General features: G+C 51.4%; 1 protein-coding gene across 3 annotated transcripts in view; it reads right to left on the minus strand.

Annotated features, from left to right (window-relative positions):
- The window catches only part of LOC135994232 (ankyrin repeat and fibronectin type-III domain-containing protein 1-like), a 227,774-nt gene that overhangs the window by 154,975 nt on the left and 50,047 nt on the right, over positions 1–22,752 (minus strand). For all 3 annotated transcript variants that reach the window (XM_065644654.1, XM_065644652.1, XM_065644653.1), the window contains exons 3-4: positions 10,198–10,391; positions 3,544–3,761 (exon numbers count right to left, since the gene is read on the minus strand). In XM_065644654.1, the coding sequence (XP_065500726.1) occupies positions 3,544–3,761; positions 10,198–10,391 (412 nt within the window). The remainder of the gene's footprint in view (positions 1–3,543; positions 3,762–10,197; positions 10,392–22,752) is intronic.

A 22,752-nucleotide genomic window follows, 5' to 3' on the forward strand; every position in this document is an offset into this window, starting at 1 on the left:
ACGTCAGGGGGCAACACCAGAACAACCAGCCTAGATACAGAGTACTTCGACATCCCAAGGGGAAAAAGAAGAGTACAAACTCACCCAGAGCCCTGCTGTAATCTGCATTGACTGTCCTAGCAGTCGTCACAGACAGTGACTCAGTCCTGAGCAACCTCCTTTAATGCTCCATAAGGCTAATACTGAGTTTAATAGGATTAATTCTGCCTTCAATGATCAGGGTTCCTGTGAAGACGAGAAATTTCACCACAGCCTGTAACACAGCTATTGCCATTCTCTTCTTCCTCCCAGGCAATGGACACTGCAGAAGGTCCCATCCCTGCTCCTCACTGCCCATCTTGGAGACAGTGCTGAGACAGCTGGCCACAAAACCTAAAAAAGTCCCTTGTCCATCACTGAATGACCCAAAACAACACATGCAAGGTCTCAGAGCACAGCCTCAGCCTCTGTCACAGCATGAATGTGCCAGACCCACTGGTGCAAGGCAGGGGATCCGTGTGAGAGACAGATGTCAAAAGCAATCAAATGCTTCTCTTCCTCAAAGGCGGAAATGTCACCAACATCACAAGCCTCAGAACAGCTAAAAGGAAAGGCTTATTAGAAAGAAAACTCATTCTGACAATCACAAAAATGGGAATTCATTTAAAATTCAAATTATGCAAATTCAAGTAATCTGTACATGCAGATCCATCACATGCCAGCAGTTGGACCACAGACACATGCCACCAGCTCCGTGGCTGGGGGAAATCTGCCCTCCACCACGCTCTCGGAGGAAGGCAGACGTGCTTGCCTCCAGCGGTCGCTCCTGGGGAATGGGGTCTGAGCAGGATTTGCAGGTGCTGCCTCTGCAGCGGCAGGGAAGGGGAAAGATGCCTCTGCAACACCAGCAGCACTCCAGCATGCCATCGCCCAGGGGCACGGGGAGGCAAGCCTCAAATGTTTTTGGATGAGCTACAATAAATTCTCTCTTGGAGAAGCTTAGATGCCCATGATCAACACAAAGCCTTCATTAGGCAAAGAGCTTAATCAAATGGATGTGGGACAGCTGCACAGCACAGGATGCACACAGGCAATAGCTCTGCCCCATCTCCATCCAGGTCGGGGTCCTGGCTGCCCGACTCCATGAGGAGCCTCTCCCCTCACTCAGCAAGTCCCAAAATAGAAAGCTGAGCAGCCACATCATACGGCAAAGGCAGCTCAGACTGTCAGCACAGAAAGAGCAAAGCCAGAAATCTAACGTTACAAGCTGGGTAAGAGCAGCCGCCCGGAAAAATGAATCAAGCTTTAAATATGGACTTTCCTAAAAGGTCCCAGATGAGCCACTGCAGAAAAGGCAAATCACATTCTCTCCTGTAAACGTTCTGCCGTGCACAGGGAGCACAGCTCTCACCTGGCACCACTTTGTCCACTGGCCATGCCCAGAGCCAGGGCTGGGCAGAGCAGGCTTTGCACAGCAGCCCAGGGCACAACACGAACCCAGGGGAAACTGCAACGCCTCCAGGACAGACATGGAAAGTAATTACCAAACCTCAGGAGGACACAGAGCCCAGCACTAGCTACCTGTTCTTGGAAATAACTTCCCCATGCTGACAGGACCCTTACTTTTAAGTTAAAAACCAGGTTCTCTAGTTGTGTGGGGAATACTGGTCCCATACTCAGGCTGAGCTCTGACAAACGAGATGCCAGCTCAGCTTCCCACACACCCACTGCCCCACACCTCCACTGAAGGGCCCTGCTGATGCCCTTTCCAGGTGGGATCAATCTGTTTTTTCTCAACAGCTCTCAGAACATCACAGCCCACAGCCAAGCCTAATACAACAGCTTTTAGCTGTTGAAACACACCAGAAATGACACAGGAAAAAAAAAAAAATTAACACCCTACCAAAAAATCATGCTCTGTCCCTTGATGGACATATCAGCTCCATAGGTACAACAAGGAAAGCTAAAGGTCCCCAAAACCTTGTAAAGTGAAAGGCCAAAGCAAATCAGCTGCAGACGGCACAGATTGCTGCCAGCATCATGCTGAGCAGAGGCAGCAGGTTGCTCCATGGAGATGGGGAGATCCCACCCCTCCGGGATGCTGGTTGTGCTGAGAGCCCAAGTCCTTCCGTGCCTCTTGCACCCACCTCCGCTGCAGAAGGGAGGCTGTGGGTGACAGGTCCCACAGAGATACTGAAAGACCCATCTCCAAAAGGGGAACAGTCCCCAACATTTCAGCAATCTCCTCTCCCTCCCGCTCTCCTGGGCACAGCTTAGGGCTGCAGATCCAGGCTGAGAGACAGACAAAGCAGACATACATGCCTTACCCCACAGCAGGATCGCCTCATCTTAAACATCTCTAACACTTTTCAGCCGCTCATTGGACGCCCCATCCCACTTCTGCTCATCTCCATCCCCGAGGTTTTCACAGCCTTCCCAAGCCAGAGGCAGCAGCTCCCAGAGATGGTTCACAGGTGCCGCTGGCAGCACCGGGGTCATGACCAGCTCCCCCAGACTCAACCTGAAGTGCATCCACTGCTGCTGCACACAGGAAAGCATCCATACGCTGCCAAGGTCAGAACTGTCCTCCACAGGGAGAAAACAAGCAGCTGGTTTTGATGGTCTGTGCACAAGCAGAGAGCACAAGCCCCCAAAACCACACTGCACAGCAGTGACACAGCCCAGGAGACAGCAGAAGCAGCCTGTGCCACCTGGCAGGGAGATCTTCCCTGGGCTAGAAGAAAGGTAGCGACTTCAGGAGGACTCATAAGATGCACCTGTCCAAAGCAGGGCGAGCACTGCTGCCTCAGCCAGCAGCTCTCAGCGGCACTTTGAGATACACAGGTACCCACTCCCCCGCTCTGCTCCCATTGTACTGATGTTCTCACCCATTTCCAACCAACACCAAGTGCTTTTCAGCACAGGGACACCCGAGCCCTCATTACAACCCTGAGGCCGGTAACAAGGCAGGAGGAAGGCCATACGAAACCCTGTATCGGGTGTCTCTGGGAAAGGGAAGAGGCAAAGCCCATTAAACATTGATCAGAGCCTCCCACAGCTGCGGTGCAGCCCTGACATGTCCCTGCTGTCCCACCACCAGGATGCTCTGAAGGGCCAGAAAGGGCTGAGCCGCCCCAAGGTCTCAGCGCTGGCTCCTTGCTCAGCTCGCTGCATCCATCTGCAAAACCTCAACCCCAGTTGCTTGTGCAGGTGAGGCAGAGAATAGGACAACTCATTTCCTACTTTCAACTTTGTTTCGTACTTTGGGCAGCAGCACGCAGAGAAAAGGCGCTTGCCCTGCGCATCCCCCGGCAGAGCCACAGCCGCCTCCACGCCAGCAGCAGCCCAGCGGGACACCAGGAGCCAGAACCCACCAGGAGGGACAGGCAGGGGTTCTGCCGCGATGCAGGCAAACTCGAGCTGCTGCCGCCATCTGCTCCGCCAGGCTGAAGCAGCCTCTTTTTCTGTTGTTTTAGTAATGCTGAGCACAAAAATAGCTGAGACAGTGTTTTTGGGAAGCTGCGCACACATGAAAGCAGGGGGGCCGGACACCCCAATACTCACAAATTGACGCCGCAGCTTGGTCTTGACGCGCTCGGCCTTCGTCTCCGCCGGGTGGACGGCATAGCTGAGGGTGCCCAGGTGGTTGTCCACCGACAGGCTCTTCCTCATGTAGAAGGAGCGGGTGCGGAAGTAGCTGAATGGGGCATCCTCCACCGCCGTGCTGAGCTGGGGCTCCCTGGGGGGGTCTGTGCAGTCGTCCTCCAGCCGCCAGGCCTCCCCTGGGGAGCAGAAGGACAAGCCACCCCATCAGAGCCACAGCCCAGGTCCTACCCCTCCAGCCCACCGCTGTGGCTGCCCAGTGGGAGCCCCTCTGCCCAACCCACACCCACCAGCACGCTGTGGGGTGTGGGGACTACAGAACTCACCACCTGGGGGGAGTCAGAGGGAACATCCCTGCCACAAGCTTCTCGGTACCCCTTGCCCCTGCTCCCGCCCTGTCCAGCCTCATGTACCCATAGCCGCAGCATCTTCCTGGCAGGAATCAGTCAAATACAGCTGAGCACAAAGACTTGGCCAGAGTCAGGGCCTTCAGGCACTACTGCAATATACATATCATTACTCAAAATAATTAGTAGACCAAAATACTAATACTTAAAAACCTCCTGCTGTTTAATAGCATTATCCCATTTAAAAGGGTCATTTATAAGGAAATAAAGAATTTCACTCATTCTTCATTACTCTAAGTCAAATAAGACATTCCACATTTAAAAAAAAAAAAAAACAAAACCATTTTCTTTTAAGGAATAAAAATCCTGCCATCAGAACCACACACAGTTCTTGCTGCTGGCATTAATGCTACACTCCTGTATCAAGCCTCTCTCCTGCAGGTATTCACCTGCTCTATACTTGCTAGCAATAATAAATCTTGCTTTGTGAATGGGAAAACTGAGGCACCACAAATGTTGCAGATTGCAAAAGGATTTACTACCATCTCCTCCTCCAGAAAACTCTTTATGGCACAGCCAAAAGCAAATCAACAGCCAAACCAAGGACAGAAACCAGACCTTGGTTCTCCCCGAGCTCCGCACAGCCCCTCGCCAGCAGCACCATCTGACGCCACGCTGCGGGGCTGGGGCGCCCGCAGACAAAATCTCATTGATGTGGAGAACGTGGCGGCAGCAGAAGACAGTCGGCATCACACAGAGCTGAAGCCCCCGGAGTAGGACTGACCATATTTCATTGCAACAAAAGGGAAAACAACAAAGCACAATAGGAAATGTCTCCATAATATCACAGCTCTGCTCTTTTCCAAGCAGCTTGGATGCCGTGAGCTTTTTGTTGCCAATCTCATCTTCACATCTGGAGTTTGCCCTGCCTCCTGCCTCCCAACCAAAATCACTTCTTAATAGCCACAACAAATAATAAAACTCTCTTGCTCAATTCTTGTAAAAATGATCAATTATTAGCCATTGCAGCCCCAAGGGGTCTCTCACATGATTGTCCTCAGAAACCCTCCGTCTCCTGCAGCTTCTTCCCAAGACAGTATCATCTGTCTCAGGCAGGAATGCCCACAACCCCGCTATGCCAGGGCTGAGGAACAAAATTCTTCCAGAGTTTAAGGCAAATAAAGGCCTTAAGGTAAAACCCAGCCACAAAGTGAGCGAAGCCTAGTTTACCCAGCAAGGCTGTGGGTTTTACACTGAATATGATGAGAGGCTGGCCTACAAGCCACTGCAGCCTCAGAGCAGTGACCGGCTGCTCCATCTTCTGCATCTCAAAGTGTCTCTTCCCCAAGCTCCTTGAGCTTTTTAAGGTGTACAGACAGCTCACTGCGTTCAAAGTCCTGCCAGTCAATCTGAAGGCACTGAATTGAAACTAGTAGAACAGAGAACTAGAGGGAAGAAGAGAAAGGCAGAGAGCTTAAAAATGCAAACAAAGAGGCAACCTGGAGCACAGCACTACCTAGCATCGCATCTTTTTTTTTTTCCGCCCCTACTTTCAGTTTAATAAGCTGCTGCTGCTCCTCTCCAAATGTCAACTCATACAACACAGGAACTGCCGTTTGAAAGCTGTGATTATTCAAGGCACAAACACGTCAATCGGAGCCCAGATTCAGACTGCCACCACGAGATACCATCGCTCCGGGGACACAGCAGGAAACTTCGCAACACAGGCACCGAGCCCGGGAGGAGACTCGCCCAACACACAGGAAAAGTGCATGTGGAAAGAGGAGCCAGCCCTGGTGCTCACCTGCAATGGCTCAGTCACCTCCTGCACCAGCTTCTGTCCCCAAGGCTGTGCCTTCCCAGCCCCATGGGATGTCCGGACACAGCCACCGCTGCTCTGGGTGAGGGAGGGCCAAGGCTGTGTGCTGAGCGGAGCTCAGCTACCAGGGCGCAAGGGAAAGGACAGCCACCCAGGACACCCACTCCTCTAAGTGGGACATCTCTCCTGAGGACAAAGGAGTTGTGGTTCAGAGCCTCATAGACCAACAAGGCCACACCTGGTCTCACTGATGCCCATTTCCCATGGATTTGGCTGCTCTTGGTCCCTCCTGTCTCCAAGGGGCTACAGGCAGCTGCATCCTCCAGCGCAGTCCTGGAGCAGGAGCAGAGCTGCTCCCTTGCCTGCCCTGGAGGTGATCCCCTCCAAACCTCTCCCCCTTGCTTGGGCAGAAGGGCTACAGTCCTATGCCCAGGAGGAGGGGAGTCACCACAGAGGGAGCCAGGACCTTGTCTACCCCAAAAAGCTTTTCTACCAGCTAAAGAAGCTTGTTTCTGATTTCTACCAAGCAAAATAAACCAATGATCAAGCCCAAAACAGCCAGAAGGGAAAGATCAAGAAGTTCCTGGAGAGAAAATGCCAAGGACAGGAGCAAGCCCACAGGCTGGAAGCCAACCATCCCTATGTTCTTCTGCCTTGAAGCTGCTCATCTCTCCATCACCCAGAGCAATGCCCAGCAACATCAGCACATCTAAAAGATAAAGTGTCTTCTTGGGCTTAGCAATAGCAATTGCTGCAAAATATTTCTTCTTTCTGAAGTGTTGGGGAGGACATGCACCAAAGGACAGAGGGGACAGAAAGGACAGACACCAGCTGCCACACCAGTAGCTCCCCTCTCAGCATGGACAGGCCAATCCCTCAGCCACTGCAAGCAACACAGAAGGTTTTCCTCAGCACCAACACCAATGTATGGGCTGGTGTAAAAGGTCCTTCTGTTCCTCTTGCTCGGGTGGGTGGCACATTGTCCAGGCATCGAGCTGAAGTTTCAGAGCCAAGAGTCTTCCTCTTGTCAAACAGGATGTCAACAGAGAAAGGAGCAGGGGACCAGCATCACCACTCAGCTGAACACACAGGGCAGGCACCTCTGCAAGCAAAGCTGTTTCAGGAGCAGGCTGTATACCCATGCTAAGTTCAACACAGGTACAAGATCACTCACCCAGATGCAGTGGAAGCCCATCTAAAACATCCCTGTATTAGGAGAATTAATCCCAGGGCCCTAGTCTAAGCTAAAATCCAGCTGCTTCCTTTCAGCTTCTTTCTTTTCCTTCCATAGGCATAATTCCCAATAAGCTCATACCAAGTGTGCTACCAGTTAGCTGCTTCACAGTGGGGCACAAAACTAGTTTCAGAAGAGCCCAGCATGCTGCAGACAGACAAGGAAAAGAAGAGGCAGGTAAAAAGCTCCATAGTCTGCTCCTTCCAGGTGCGAGGCAAAGGGAACTGCATGGGGTCAGGCATGCAAAACACATACAGCAACCCCTCTGTGCAGGCTGGGCACGTTAGAGCTGCAGGGAACCACAGGCTAAAAAGCCCTTGCCTACTGCAGAGGGAAGAGTGCAACAAAAAGTGTCTCAGTCCTATCCCTAAAACTTCACGGGGGCACAAAAGGAAGGACATGCCAAAGGCAGCTCATTTCTGTGCTACCAGCACGTGTGAAGCCACTTGGGACACTGCAAAACAACACCGAACCGGTAATGGTTTGGACAAGGCAGGAGCTGCCCCTGCTCCTGTCTGACCAAGCTGTTTGCTCCTGTGCCCCCTCACTACAACCCAGGCTCGTGGCCACCAGGAGTTTTGCATTAACCCAGGAATGCTGCTCCAGGTGAGGGAGTGAAGGGTTAGGGAACAGACTGCCATAGTTCACCAAATTATTGGTTATACTGCTTCTTACAGAACTTGTTTAGAAACTGCTTCTATAGAAATCACTTAGCATAAGTAAGTTTGCTTAGCATAACTTCTGCAAGCTGTGAACCTTTGAACTTCCTGCTTTGTTAAGTAAAAAGGCCTCGGAGTCTTCAAGGTAGAAGATAAGGGGAGCTGCATCCTTGGAGATAAGGACCAGAACTGTGTCTAACAGAAGAATGTTTTGACTATTACCAAGAACTTATTTTCTCCAGCTGTGAGTGCAAAATAGCAACAGAAGGTCAGAATTTTGACAGCCCACCTGACAAAAACCAAGAGATTCCATGAAGAACAGGGAGACCCCAGCCTCTAATTTTGCAGTTGGCCTGAAGTGACACAAGAGGGTGGGGGCTTGGATTGTAGGGGTGCAATTGTCCAAGTTTCTTTCTGCTGAGGGTCTCTCTTCAGGAGGCACCAGCTCAAGCTACCATACACTGTACCTTGCAAATAAATTATTTTAGTAGAATTCCTGGAATCTATGTCTGAGCCTCTGCTACAGGAAACCTGGGGAAAAGGAACATCTCCATAAGAGGGATGGAGAGCTCAAAGCTTGTCCCAGCTGACTCCACTATCACCTGTAGCAGGTTACCTGGAAGGGTACAGCAAAACCAGACCAACAGGAAACCCAGACCCATTCACCAGCCCAGCCAGGTAGCTGGCTTGCCACACAAGAAGGTTGGTTTTGAGAGAAGGAAAGGGTTTGGCAAGCTCAGCAGCCACAGGCTCAGCTCTCCTGGCTGTCCTTGGGGCCCTGGTTCCCCATCAGGCACCTTAGTGTCAGCACAAAGACCTGCCCAGGAGCTGTGATGCCACAGCAGAACAATCTCCTGTGACCTCCCACAGAGTGACTGGGGACTCTCCTCCTCCAGAGCTGCCACACTGGAACCACAGGACACAAAGCAAAGGACCAGGGAACACATCCCAGAGGTGAGATGAGGATGTCACGTCTCATCCATGCAGGAAACAGCCTCTCCCACCTCACTTGGCAACTCCTCTGCTGGTGGCCGCAAGAACAGTGAGAAGCCAGAGCCCAGGTTCTTCTCCACAGAGCAGTGGTCTCTCCCTGGCAACGAGCTTCACATTTCTCCCACCAACAGCCCTGCTCCTGCCAAAGCCTTGCACCCCTGCGGGCAAGCCTCCTTCCGAGGTGGCTTTGACCACACGTCCCCCACTGCAGCTGGCCGCATGTCCCCCACCTCAAACAGGGAGCAGTAGCACCTGCTCAAAGCAAATTCACAAGTTCTTTAAGGATCTTCTCTCCCTCATGGCACTCTGCAGCCCGGCTCTTATTCATAAGTACTCGTGGGAACGTCACTTTCTTCGTCAGCACACCGGGGTTCATTAACCTCCTGTGCCACGTGCTGCTCTGCTCTTGTCCTGCTGTCCAGATGTCACTCCCTGCCAGCAGCGCAGTCCCTGCAACGTAAGAGCTGCTGCATCCCCACAAGTGAGGCCAGACCTGCAGTGGAGGCCACCACTTGCTGTCTCAGGGCTAAGACAAATTTAGTGCTGTGTTACAGGTAAATGCTGCCAAAACCAAGAGACTCATACAACAACAAGGCAATGTTCAGAAAAGCTTTTTTCCCCTCCCTTCATGATAGCATGCTGATAGCCTTAATGAGGAGCTAATTAGCAGTTCCTGAGTATCAAGGAACCAGGAAAACAACCTGGGAGTATTTGGACAGAAAACAGCTTCTCATTAATTCATCCAAGGTTCTAGCTGTGGAGGGAGCCTTTCAACCTGTGAGAGTTTTCATACTCCTCTTCTTGGCATCCTAGAAACATTCTAGCCATGAATAAAGCAACATCCTAAACACTTGCTCCATGCAACCAGGACTCTTCCCTACACATGCTGTGCCAGGAGGGCTATGCACAGGGTTTGCTCTAGGGTGGCTGCTCCCTGCTGCACATCTGCACTCACACAAGATGAGGCGTTTGCAGCAGAAGATGATGAGGTTTCAACTGGGTCTGACTCACGCTGGGACTTCATCCCGTGGTCTTACAGCAGCCTCCACTCTCTCCACCTCCAGCACAGCTCCCTGGAAGCACCAGCACAGCAACTGGGGACCTGCCGGGTACCGCAGGGTGCCCTGGACGCAGTGTCCTTCCCAGTGGATGCTCTATCAGGCACAGGTCCTGCAAAGCACTTTGTTCTGCCCTCTACCAGGAAGCAGATGCCCATCATTTATTCAGGTCTGTTCTTGCAAACCATGACACAGGAAGTACTGAGGGCTCACAGAACCTCACAAGCTGTCTTCAAATCCAAGCGATGGAGTCACCTGCAATTACCTCCCTAATCACAAGCATCCCAAGTCCCTCGCGTTCCCCAGGAGCCAGCTACACAACCTTGCCCACAGGTATTTCCCTCATCAAGAAGGGATGGTTTTGGAGCAGGATAAACCTCACACAGGGTGAGGTTGCATTTATTTTGATATTCGTGCCCCTGGAGAAGCTGGAAAGGTTTGCTAGGATTTTGCACATCCCCTGACAGAATGGGGTGGAAGCTCACCCCAGCACTACAGCACTCACCGGCAGAAGGGACTGTACAGCCTTTCTGGTGGTCAGAGGACGAGTGCTTCTTGTAGGGCTTCTGCTCCGGCATCTCCTCCCTGTATGCCGTTGAGTCGAGGAGGGGAAGCCTGCTCAGGACCGGGGACTGCGGGATGCTGGGCAGCGTCCGGGACTTCCCCAGGAGCGGTCGCTGTGGCTTTCTGTCCAGAGACCTTGAGGGGAGAAAACAAAGGGCATGCCTCTTTCAGTTGGTGGAATGGCTTCTTCAAGGCAGGGTCCTCCTGCCACTGGACTGAGAACATACGGTCCTTCCCAACACCACACTGCAGCCTTTATTTGCTGCTATATTTCAGTAAAGCCTTCTCCTTTTGCTAGTGTATTTTAATTCGGATTTGCATCTTGAGCTGCAAGCCACAATCAGCATAAACAGCACATTAAATATTCTAGCACCCATCTCACCTCAAAAAACTCACAGATACTTAGAATTAAGCAAATAAACAAACCAGACGGTTCAAGACTGAAGTGATACAAATTCCCCTTAAAAGAATTAAAAACCCCAGTTAGCACTGAGCATCATCTGAGATGGCAGAATGCTTCTCGTGGTGGAAATCGAGTCACACGGGGGTCCCAGGGACATGGTCTGTAGGGAAGGTCCACTCTATACCAAGGCAGACTCACACAGCAGGCACTATAGAGTTCATGAAGGTGTCAAACAATGTGTAGAAACACAAGTTCAAGGTCTCTATGGGGTCAAAACTCAATCGAGTCTGATGACATGGCTCGAAAGCTGTAGGGGTGACCAAGATGCCCACAGGCGTGCTAGCAGCACAACTTCTTCAAAACCCCAGAGTATGCCAAGCCTCACAGCGGGGCATGGGAGCAGGTCCCCTTTCTTCTGCTTCACTCCACAGTGTCCCTCAAAAGATGATCCTCAGGTGCCATCCTCAGAAATGACACTGGCCTATGCCATTCTGCAAAGATCCCAGAAGTGCACTAAAGAGGAACAAATGTCCTACACCACCACGGTGCAAGGAGATGTGGCAGGATGGCCCTGTGCCAAGGCTGCAGGCTGGGATCACCCAGGGCTGTCCAGCCCTGTCCCCGCTGTCACAGAGCCCACACCTGAGCCTGACCGAGCTCCCCAGCACACCCCGAGGGGGCTTGGCAAAGGGCCCCTCCTCACACAAGGCTGTTCCCAAATCTCATACTGAATGGTACAATACCTTCAAATTTCCATCCAAAACTCAATTTTTAGCTGGTTTATGCTCGTTTGTTCTTGCACCAATATTAAACTTTAGCTTAAATAATTATTCCCCCTCTCTGGTGTTTGCTCCCATGATTAATTTCCATTACACTGCAGTCACAGCCCCTTTCAGCCTGCATTTTTCTAGGCTGATTAAGGCAAGTTCTTCCAGCCTCCTCTCACAAAATGATCTTTCATTCCCCACAGCTGTTTCCACATCCCTCACTGCCCTCCCTCCAGCTCAGACCCATCCCAGAGCATCACTCAGAGCTGAGCTCCTGGTGTGGATGGCAGGGCAAGCACTCTGCCTCCCTCACGTAACAGCACTAAATTTTATCCTATTTCCATTAAGCCAGTCCTCAAGGTCACAGAGGGAGAGTCGATCACACAAAAGCTCCTGACCCTCAGCAGTTGCCTGTCACCGCTACATTTATTATGATCGTTTTTCACTCCCTTCACAAATGCGACAGCAGCTCCTGACTGGTATGGGCATCTGATGTAACTCACGAGCAAGCAGCGACACAGGGGCTGGGGCAGAGCTGCGGCCCCATGCAGGGCTCCCACGGGACAGGGATGAATCGGACACATGGACGAGTAGGAGCCACGGCCACCAGGCACCCCCTGCGCTCACCACTGGGGCTTCTTACCCACATCCTAAACGATGCATCCATTGGAGGAGGAATGGGGAGCACATTTCAACATTTAGGTTCAGAAATTAATTTCCATGTTAATCACATTTGCCCTTGATTCCCAGGTCCCGCAGAGCTGTCGCTGAGTGCCCTGGGGACAGGGATGGCTGCAGGGACAGCACTGCCCCAGCAAGGCACCACCAGGCACACAGCACCATCCCACCCGCCCCAAGCCCCAGCTTCACTTGCATCAAAGTGAAAACAAGCTATGCCAGGAGACACAAAACCAGAATTAGCATCCTGAGTTGTTTCTATTTCAGTAAAACGCATGTACCTCGCACTGGAACACATTTCACTGGCACAAGACAACAGGGATGTAACTTAACGCATTGCTGTGCTGCATAAATGAGTCCTGGGCACTGCCAGAGTTCAAAACATTCCTTTTTTTCTTGCGTGTAAATCTCAGTGCTTTTAAACACACCTGCATATAGCTCTATCACCTGCTGAACAGCATTAGCATTTTAAGTGCTAACATCCCTTTGTGCCTACAGTGCCACTCACACAAATCACACAGGGGTAAGGGAAGATTTCACGCCCTTAGAAAAGCAATTTTTAGGTCGTGTAGCTGCAGACAATGATTTATATCAGAAAAAGCAAAGCAACTAGAAACCTGTTTCTATCTGAAATCAGAACTTGAATGCCAAAGCAAAGTTGGGCTCCCTGGATCTACCATCTTGCATAGAACTCCAGACGCCTCAGCAGCGACTGCCAGCTGGAACCCGATGTCTGCCCCGGGAAGTCACATCTGCATCCACGCACCCGTCCCAAGCAGGCTCCGCAGCCAGGCGCTATCAAGGATGCCACATCCCATTAGTAAAGATCCCTGATGGAGTGTAAAGCTCCATTAGAAAAGCCATAATCAACGCTGTTACAGCCTATATTTAGCTGCTGTTCAACATTTTGGTAGAAAAGAGAGCACATAATCAAGTCTTGACAAGGGAGGAAAAATCCTTCTGGCCGCATGCGAGAGCTCATGCCAGAGCCCAGTGACAACTCCATCGCTCCCAGTCTGCGGGCAGATGCAGAAACATGAGAACAGTCCCCAGGGCCAGGTCCCCTGCCACCAGCCCTGGGGACAAGCTGGTTGTTCCAGACAGGGTGCAAGCCCAGCAGCCTGCTCCAGCATCCCCCACCCAAGGCACAGCCCATGACACCCAGGGGACAAGTGCTGCTTCCCCAGGCTCTTTCATTGAAAGCAAACAGACTAACAAATTAAAATAGCCACTGTGACAAGGAAGGAAAAAAAAAAAAAAGGTAGAGCACATCTCAAAATATCAAAATGTGTGCTGTGTCCAGCACCTTCCCCACGGTGATGTCCTTACCCAATGGCTTATCCAGCGCCCCAGGGGAAGAGAAGGGAAGGGCTGAGCAGATATAAAGGGAAGGGAGGGGCAGAAAAAAGCCTAATGCAAGTTAAATGAGGGAAAGCTAGATCCTGCAGCCCTCCTGCAAGCAACTGCACATCCCCCATTCTGTCCTCCTGCTTATTTCAATATGGGAGAAGTTGCATCTTCAGAGGGCACTTTCCCAGCCCAGTCTGAAAGCTTATTTTAGTCTCATTTTGAAAGAGAGGGGACAGAACCTCCACCTTGCTCAGAGGAAGGACGGAGGACTCACCATGCCAGCCACAGCAGAAATCCAGCAACATAGAGATAGCAAGCAGGAAGGGAAAAATACCCCTAAACTCACTTCTCACACAATTGAAAAAGGACCCAAATAAGTCTTACTGATTTACATGATTTCCCATAGAAGTAAGAGAGAAATCTCCCACACACCTCCTTGACATGCCTGAGGATGGTGACCCTCCGCAGATGCCTTGTTCCTGGCAAGGGGGAAGCCCTTAGACAAACCTAAGTGCACACTGTGCTAACCCAGCTCCCCCCAGTCTTCCCAGAGCCAGGCTGCTTGTGGAAAATGGGAAGGAGAGAAGGAGGATAAGCCAAGGAGCAAGGCTGAAGAGGGAGAGGGGCAGAGGAGCAGGGCAGCAGCTGCTCCAGACCTTGCTCCAGTGCTATGGCTTGGTGACAGACATACATCTCAACACATGAGGCTATTTCCAAGCTCCAAGAGGGATAACATATATCCCAAAGAGCTCACAGCCCCAAAAGGCAAATAAAGATTTAAAAAGAAAGATGCAGAAGCCAAATGGCTGCTCCTCCTCCTCCTGTGGGACAGCACAGCATTTCAATTGTTGGTGGCTCCGCTATACGCTCAATTAGGTCACTAAATCTGCCAAGCAAAGGAAACTTACAAAGCTGAAGATTTGCGGAAGAACAGCTAAATGAGGTACTGAGATTAGCCTGGGACTGGCAGAGGATGGCAGGGAGAGGCACCAGGAGAGCCTGGTTATTGCAAAGGGACACTGCTCCCAGACCTCACAGCCACCAGCTGCTCCTGCCTGTAACACGCTGCTCAGCCTGCTCCTCCAAGGAGGTGTAACTTAGCAACCTGACCTTAAAAACTCAAAGGTTTCAGCTGGATTCAGAAAAAATGAGAGATGCTACAAGCCAGGAGGAACAATTACCCACCACAACCCTCTTTTGGGACTGGGGCAAGGGTAGATGCACCTGCACTTGGGGAGGAGAGCAAAGGCAGCATGCAGCTCCTCTGCATCCTGAACTGGCACAGCCTCTTACCAAAAGCAATGGCTGCAAAAATAAAATAAAATTAAAAACCAAAAAAAAACCAAACAAGCAAAACACTCCACATCTAGTCCCTGAAACAGCTTGCAGAGTCCCAGCTGGGTGTGAGGTGACAGGCACAGGTTACAACATGTATCCCAAAGAGCCCCCAGGTCCAAAAGGCGAACAACTATTAAAAAAAAAAGTGCCAAAACACAAGGCAGAATCTCCAGGTCTGGGGTAAGAACAGGTTTCCCAGCAGTGCTCAGCTCCATAGCGCAGGGTTCATCTGTCACTGCCATCCATCCCCACAGGGCCCTACCCCGGTTTCTGTCTGTGCTGGGGGCACAGCCAACTGCTGCAGGAGGGAGCCGGGAGCAGAGCGGGATCTCAGACACCCCAGCACCCAGAGCCCAGGGGAGCCACAGTGCACCCCAGGCACTCCTCTCAGGAGCACAGGTGAGGCAGAGGAGGCTGCAAGTGCCTTAGGAACTGTTTCTGGACAGAAGCACAAGGCAACAGCAGCCTTCAGAATGCAAATCCATATGGTCCAAAGCCCAAAGCAGCGTCAAGGCCCCACAGAGAGCAGGGAGTGAAGTTTAAGGAGATCACACAGTGGGCAAGCCTAGAGAAGGAGTCTGATAGGAAGCAATTCAGCTAAGTGAAGTACAGGGTAGCCTCAAAAAACAGAGCCCAAGGATTTAGGAAGAGGCCAGCATTCACAGAGCTGTATGATGTTCAAGTCACCGTCGTGTGCTCTGAAAACCTTATCAACTGTTAGCAAACCCATGAGTCACCGGTACTTTTCCACTGACCCTGTGAATCGCAAAGCCAATGAAAGTCAGCAATAAATCTTCCTTTCACATCCAAAAAAACCACCTAAACAGAAAGTCTTCTTTCCTCACTGCCCTGTATACACATCTGAGCTAACTATCCAGCAGTCAACACAGAAGCCACAGAACCACACCAGTTCTTGTGTTACATGCAGTGACAACCCATCATTTCCTTGAGGCAGGACCTCCCATTGTGCAGAACCATGTTTTTAGCAGGACAGAGGAGCAGCCAACTCTACCAAGGCAGGCAACCAGTTTAACAGAGAAGCCTGAGCATCGCTGCACGGGACAGCCGAGCCCCACGCACCGTCCTGTCCCCACCTGGGCAGCTCCTCTTTGTCACCTGCTGCTGTGTCCTCCCCTGCTCCCAAGAACATCCCTGGAGCACAAGAAGTTCAGACAGTCCTAGGCCTGCCCTGTGGACCACACAACCATGCTTGGTTACTTCTGGGGACAGAGGGGAGGCAGCAGCAACCCCTCCTGTGCCTGCACAGAACACAGTTGGTGTCCCTTGTGCAGGAGGAGTTCAGCTGTGCAACATCTCCCTCATCCCAATTCAAGCCAAGCCTCCAAAAAAACATCTTTGTGCTGTTAAAAGGTAACAGGAGCTGAAGAGCAGAGGATGAGAGCTGAAAACAGAGCATCTTTTATCTGGCTGTGAAACAGTTTCAAAGCAAAACAAAAACCAAAACAGCATTCAGCTTGCAAGTTCAGAGAAAAAAAACACACACAACACACACAAACCATGTGAAGCTATAAAAATACCTTCCCAAGCTCAGCTGTGAGCTGGTAAATACCATGTTTTCCACCAGCTGGTTTGCAAAAGCTTCCTCTCCTTTCATGTCTCTAACTTGAAGTGCATCTCTCCACCAGGAGCCATTGCCTGAGCACTGAACAAAACACCACCCAGCATCAGGGAAATAATTGCTCCTGTCCCTGCAAAACCACGTTTCAATTAGGACGAGAGACACAGGCTCCAGTGGCTGCTGGGAGGTGCAGGAGAGGAGGTTGCACACACCACGAGCCAGGAATCACAGTGAAGGCCTCGGCAAAACACTCAACAAGAGCTACTTGGAGAAGGACCATTCCGTGCCCGTTGCCCCCTGAAGTCCAGCTGTGCCCCAGGACCCAGCTCTGGAGCCCGACTGCCACTCTGCCGGCACCACCAACACCATCCCGTCCGTCCAAACAGGTCAACGGGCAAAGCCGCCGCAGCCAGCCAACCTACACACCGCCCCAGGGAAACGAGGTAAAAAAAAATACTGTTTCACATCAGCAGTTCTGCACCCAAGCACCGTGGCTCTGTCTTATAGCAACGCTTCCATTTCAACATTTGCTTAAATGCAATTGTTGAAAAGGGAAAAGCAAACACTTGGGGGCCAGACACTGCCATTCATTTATTCAAAGTATTCAGGTTTCTTTCTTAAAATAACCTTTTTTTCCAGCTCCATTGCAGGCAGTGAACCACATCCCCAGCCAGCGGGGAGCTCTCCCCAGCCCCCAGCTCACACGCACACCACAGGGGTCCTTGCCATCGGTCACCCTGCCCTGACCAGACACCAGCACACAGACACGCTCTGTCCCTGCAATGCCACCAGACCATCCCTTCCACATCCCGCAGAGAGAGGAGCCCTGGGCACCCTCTTGCCCACCCACACACCATTAATGGGTGAAGCTGGCACGGAGCTCTCAGGAGGGCTCTGGCAGAGGTGCCCAGCCCAGAGCTGCTGGACTCGCAACAAAAACAAAAGTCCAAAGACAGAAAGTCCCCTGGGCCAGGGAAAGAAGCAGAAAGAGTGTGAACATTTATCCTGCTCACGGAGTTCTCTCTGATAAATGGAGAAAGAGGGCAGACAAAGGTGAACACATGAATCCCGGCTCGACAGCAGAGCAGACAGAGCATCCTCCCTCCCAGCAGCTCAAGAGCATGACCTGCATCCTCAGGGACCAGTGTCACAAATGCCTCAGGGTCCCCATGCCCATAGCCAGGCTCTGCCTTCCAGGCACCTGCAAAGCCGAGAGGATGGCTACAGGCATCTGGGGTGCTCCACAGGGAACAAAGGAGGCTCACAGACCACTCTCCAACAGAAAGAGCGCCTAGGCTGCACTCCCCACCTTATTAAGAAGGATATTTTAGGTTAATTAGGAAGCTCACCTACAGATCTTGCACACAGAAACTCAGCTCACAAGCAGGATGCAACCCCCAGGGACACACCAATGACTCAGAAACATGGTCAGCCCCAGGGCAGGTGAGGGACAAGCATGTTTGGGACACAGCCACTCTGCAATGGGCACATTAAATCAGAGGACAAACTGGCCCAGAGAAGAGCAATACAGTTCCTTGCTTTAAATGACAAACCTCTCAGTTCCACACCATTATTAACCATATACTCATGTTTGAAGGTGGGGAAAAGGAGATATGAGAAGGGGTTATGTGACCTGACCAAAGGCTGGGACAGAGCAAAAGCCTCCCACTTCCCAGGTTCACAAGACACAGAATCACAGAGCTGTGCCCTGGCTCATGCTTTTCTTTTGCAGCAATTACTCATCTCCTGTTTGCACTTGAAAAATTTCAGAGACGAAAGCTAATGAAGCATAAGTAACATGGAAGACAAGCATCATGGCTCAAATTTTCAAAGGCTGGATAACTTGCAAGATAAGAAACTGCCTCCTTTGCATTTGCAAACACATTTCAAGGAGGGCAGGAAGGGGATCCAGTGTGATTCCTGGCACTGCAGCCACCTCCAGCACCCACCGCCCTCCTCCCACCGACCCCGCACCAGCACAAAATCACCAATGCAGGACCAGAAACACAAAGTTCATCTGCTGCTGCCCCACAGCACAGTCCCTCTTCAGGGACATCCACCAGCTCCACAGCCAGACTCCTGATCCTGCTCCCAGTCTCATGACACAGGGCTGGTCTCCCCGTTGTTTCAAAATCCGAGTCACACGACAGAGGAGACAAAAAGCCGCTGAGATCATCTTGGAAAGGACACTGCTGCTCCTGACAAACACAGGGAGACACGTCAGGCATGAATTCTGTGTGCTCCAGCACAGAAAGCATAAAGACACTTGAGACAGCTGTCAGGGTCGCTTTGTTTTAAATCCTATAATTTCTGCAGTGTGACCAAGTTTTCCAGCACTTGAGGCCACCAATGGCAAGGCTGGCCTATCTCTGACTACCAACCCCTGACAAAAATAATTATTTCGTATGTTTTGTTAAAAAAAAAAAATTATAGTCATAGGCCTGGAGAGCATATTGTTGTTTTAAACCCTCCTGGGCACCACCTTCCATCCAGAGCCTTAGGCCTGTTTTCGTTTTCCTCTGAAGCACCAGAACCTCAGTAGCAAGAGAGGCAGGTCACCACCGTGGTCAGATGGTCAACAAGCCCATTCAACGAGACAGATTTTTACACTTCCGACATTTCCCACGACATCCCTTAAAAACACGGTTTTCAGTGAAGGAGTAATCGATGCTGCGAGCAGCTGGCAGCAGAGCTTTCGGCACGGGCAGGCCTCCCTCTGACGGCTCGCTCGCCTCTGCCCTCCCGGGCTGGGGAGTTAATGGGTTTTATCTGTCTGGTGGAAAAAAAGCGAGGACCAAACAGCCCAAAAACAGCAGAAAGGAAGGAACCCCAGGTCTTTGCAGCAGGGTGTTGATCAGCTGCCAGGCTCGGAGGAGCAGCCCCAGCTGGGGGAGCGCGGAGGCCAGGCAGGAGCAGCCAGGTGAGGGTTTCCTCCAGGACAGACTCAGGTCTTGCCCCAGCCAGCCCCAGAGCTTCACTGCACAACATCACCAGCACCCAGAGCAAGAAACTGCCCTGTGGGACTGGGCTGCAGGTCATCCCACAGGATGCAAAGCCCAAAAGCATCTCGTTTCTAAGCAAGAGCCCAGGCACGGCTTGAGCTGCCAGGCTGGCTGTGAGCAATTCCAGCTCAGCACCCGCAGAGGATGGCAGACAGGTTCCACCAGGTTGAGCACATACCTGCTGCTGCCTCTCGGGATGAAAAACAGCCCCCAAAATCCTCAGATTGAATAAGCTCTGGATCTTCCCACCTCTCTCTGGAAAAGACACACATTAAAAGCCAGTGCAGCTGCTTGCTTCAGAGCCTTGCAATACACACTGCGGGGGATGAATCAACATACATCTGTGGAAAACCCACTTCTCTGGTTCCTTTTCTCTCTGCAGCCCAACGCTGGGGCTACACTCTCCTTTCCTCCCCCGCACGGCCTAATCAAACAGCACCGAAGGGGTTAATAACACCATTAATAAGAATTGCTTTTACACTTCAGTCACAGGATGTATATTCCCCATGCGTTCCCCAATAATATTCTCCTATCAGCTGCTGGGTGGTTTGCGCAGGAGGAGGCTGCAGCCACCCGCACCGGAGAGCGCGGGAAGATAAACCCCAGCAGCCCCAGCCAACAACACATAGGGAATTTCCTGAGCAGCAAACCTTCCCAAGATAAAAAACAGCCTCTGTAGCTCATGCTTATAAACGTGATACAGTTTTTATGCCTTTGGAAGGTCATCAAGGTGGTAGGAATAAATAACTTGCAAGTTTCTATTGCTCCAAGTGACAGCCCCTTGCTGCTTCAGGGGTGCCAGCTGTGGGTGTATCTCTGGAGACTTCTATAACATGCACCAGGACATAGTCCTCCTAAATTTTAGCTATTTGTTCTCTAAAGCAACTGAAAAATGAAGCTTTCCAGTTTTTCCACAAACAGAGATTTGCAGACCAAAAAAAAAAAAAAAAAAAAAGACTTGACAGAGGTGATCAGCTGAATTGTGCACACATGGCAGGCAGCAGTGGGCCTGGAGCATTTGGTGGGAATGAACACCAGCTCTGGTGGCTTCCAAACACCAAAGGCCCATGGAAGCACATGGGTGCTCTGGGTAGCAGTGCAGGCACCCAAGAAGTTGCCTTGGGCAGGGGTGAGGGTGCGGGCTCTGCTCTGCTCCCCCCACACCAAAGCAGCTGCCATAGCCAGCTAACAAGAAGGAGCTGCTTATTCCCACCTGCATTCTTTCCCATCAAAAAATGCAAGCTAAAAATATTTTGCATAAATTTGTATAATTGCCAGCTATTCCTACAGGAGAAGGGCACAGAATTTTTAAACAAAAAACCCCAACTTTTTAATTATTAAAGAAAGTATTCTGGTCTTCCCATTTGAAATATTCTAATCAGAAGTCTCACTTTTTTCTTTCCTCTTTAAAATGTTTCTTCCTTGATCTAGAAAAAGTCTCCTTTGTCAACCCAACCCCTTTCCTCTCCAACTCTTCAGGATCCCCATCTCAGGCCAGCTCCTGCAGGAGCACATCAGCTGGATGCTCTCTCAGGAACAGCCCTCTCCTCCTGGGCTGCCTGTTCCCCCAGCAAGGGGTCTGAAAGAGATAACGCACTCACAGAGCTTCCCCGCAGGAGGGTGCCAGGCTGGGCACATCACTGCTCTGCCTCTGACTTCCCACCCTTGCATGGGGGCCAGCTCAAGGCTGGCCACTTTTAGGGGGTCCCTCAGCATCCAAGGACAGGTGGCTGTTTGCAGGACAGGTCCTCCCCTGCTCGGCCTCCTGCACCCGGGTGCCGAGCACACCAGCAGGGTGATGGACAGAGGATACTCTGTGCTCAGACCCCTCCAGATCACAATGGCACCTCCTCCCTGCTCCCCGGAGATCTGCCCCCTGTCCCATGGGCTCCAAAAACACCATCCTCATGGGGTCCCCACGTGCCATTCAGCTCAACATCTCCTTGAGGCACACAAAAACACAAAGCCCCTTCCCCTCACCTCCAAAGGCAGGCAATGCCGATACCACTAGATATCTTGACAGCCCTTAGCAGGGCAGACAACATTCCCATAGCCCCCCTGAGCCTGGCAGGGCCCCCTCAAAACCCAGTCCCAGCTGGGGAGCAGCATTTGCTGCATGAGCAAAGCAAAAAAATGCCTCTCGTGCCCAGGGCTGCCCTGCATGGGCAGGACCAGGCTGAGAAGGGCAAACAGGGACAACCCTCCATTCAGAAATCTCCCTCTTGCCAGCCACCGCTTTTATTAGAAGCTGTTAAAATTCACATCCGCTGTTTGAAATCACTTCCCCTTCTCCATGCGCAAGTCCCGGTGTGTATTGCTGGTGCTTCTGTTTCCTACCTGCACACCCACCCAGTTGTGACTCAGTGCCAAAACAGTGGGTGAATTAGGAATCAAACAGTCTTTCTAGCAACCGTGACTCACAGGCCAAGGCTTTCTGCTGAAGAAGTTTTCTGTAGTCATGCTACATATGTAATTCCCCTTAATACCAGTATAGCTTCCACTTCCTCCCGCTACCCCATCCAATACCATTCCAAAATAAAGGATGACTTTTTTTTCCTGCCTAATCCAGGCAAAGATTAGCTTCAGCTTGTACAGAAAATAGTCAGCTCCAAACCTCATCTCCTGTCCCAAAGATTAGCTCTAAAAAGAGGCCAGAAGCTAGGCATAAAGGAAGAACACACTTCATTTGGCTTTGGATACAACATGGCCCCAAAACCCATCAAGATAACACCAGGAGCTCAGGTGTGCTTTTCCAGCCTGTCCAGCCACCATGGAGAACCAGGACACGTCAGGTTCTGGTGGAGAGGCCCCTTGGCAAGGACAGGTTTGATGGGAAGAGAGATTTCTGCTCCCCAAGCCCTTCCTGCTAGATCACAGCCACAGTGATGCAAACAACTGCAGAGAGCAAAGCTAAAAAGCCTCTTTAGGTTTAATATGCAAAGTCCAGGCAGCTCGATCAAGCAACAAAAGCTAAATGTCATTTCCTCCCGTGGCACCGCCACTCTGCTCGCAAAACAGAAGCGTTTACGTCTGACAGCTTGTCATCTTTGTGAGACACCAGGGATGTGGCGCTCACGCAGCCTGGGGGAAAGCTGAGGAGAGGGGAGGAGGATGTGGTACTTCACCTCACCACACACCACCAGCACAGGGGGTGAAGGAGGCAGCTGCAAAGTGCAAGAGCTGAAAGGCAGCTGTCACCCCAAGAGCCACAGCCACACAGTGCTGCAATGCCAAACGAGGTGGGAAAGAGCAGCGGCAGCACTCCAGATTTCAAACAAGCTTCACCCAACTGCACACAAGCTGCATTTGAGGACAAGGATCCATCCATCCATCCATGCACCCCAGAGCATCCTGTGACCCCCATCCAGGTCCCCAGCTA

Source organism: Caloenas nicobarica, chromosome 14 (assembly GCF_036013445.1).
Source record: "Caloenas nicobarica isolate bCalNic1 chromosome 14, bCalNic1.hap1, whole genome shotgun sequence".
NCBI lineage: Eukaryota > Metazoa > Chordata > Aves > Columbiformes > Columbidae > Caloenas > Caloenas nicobarica.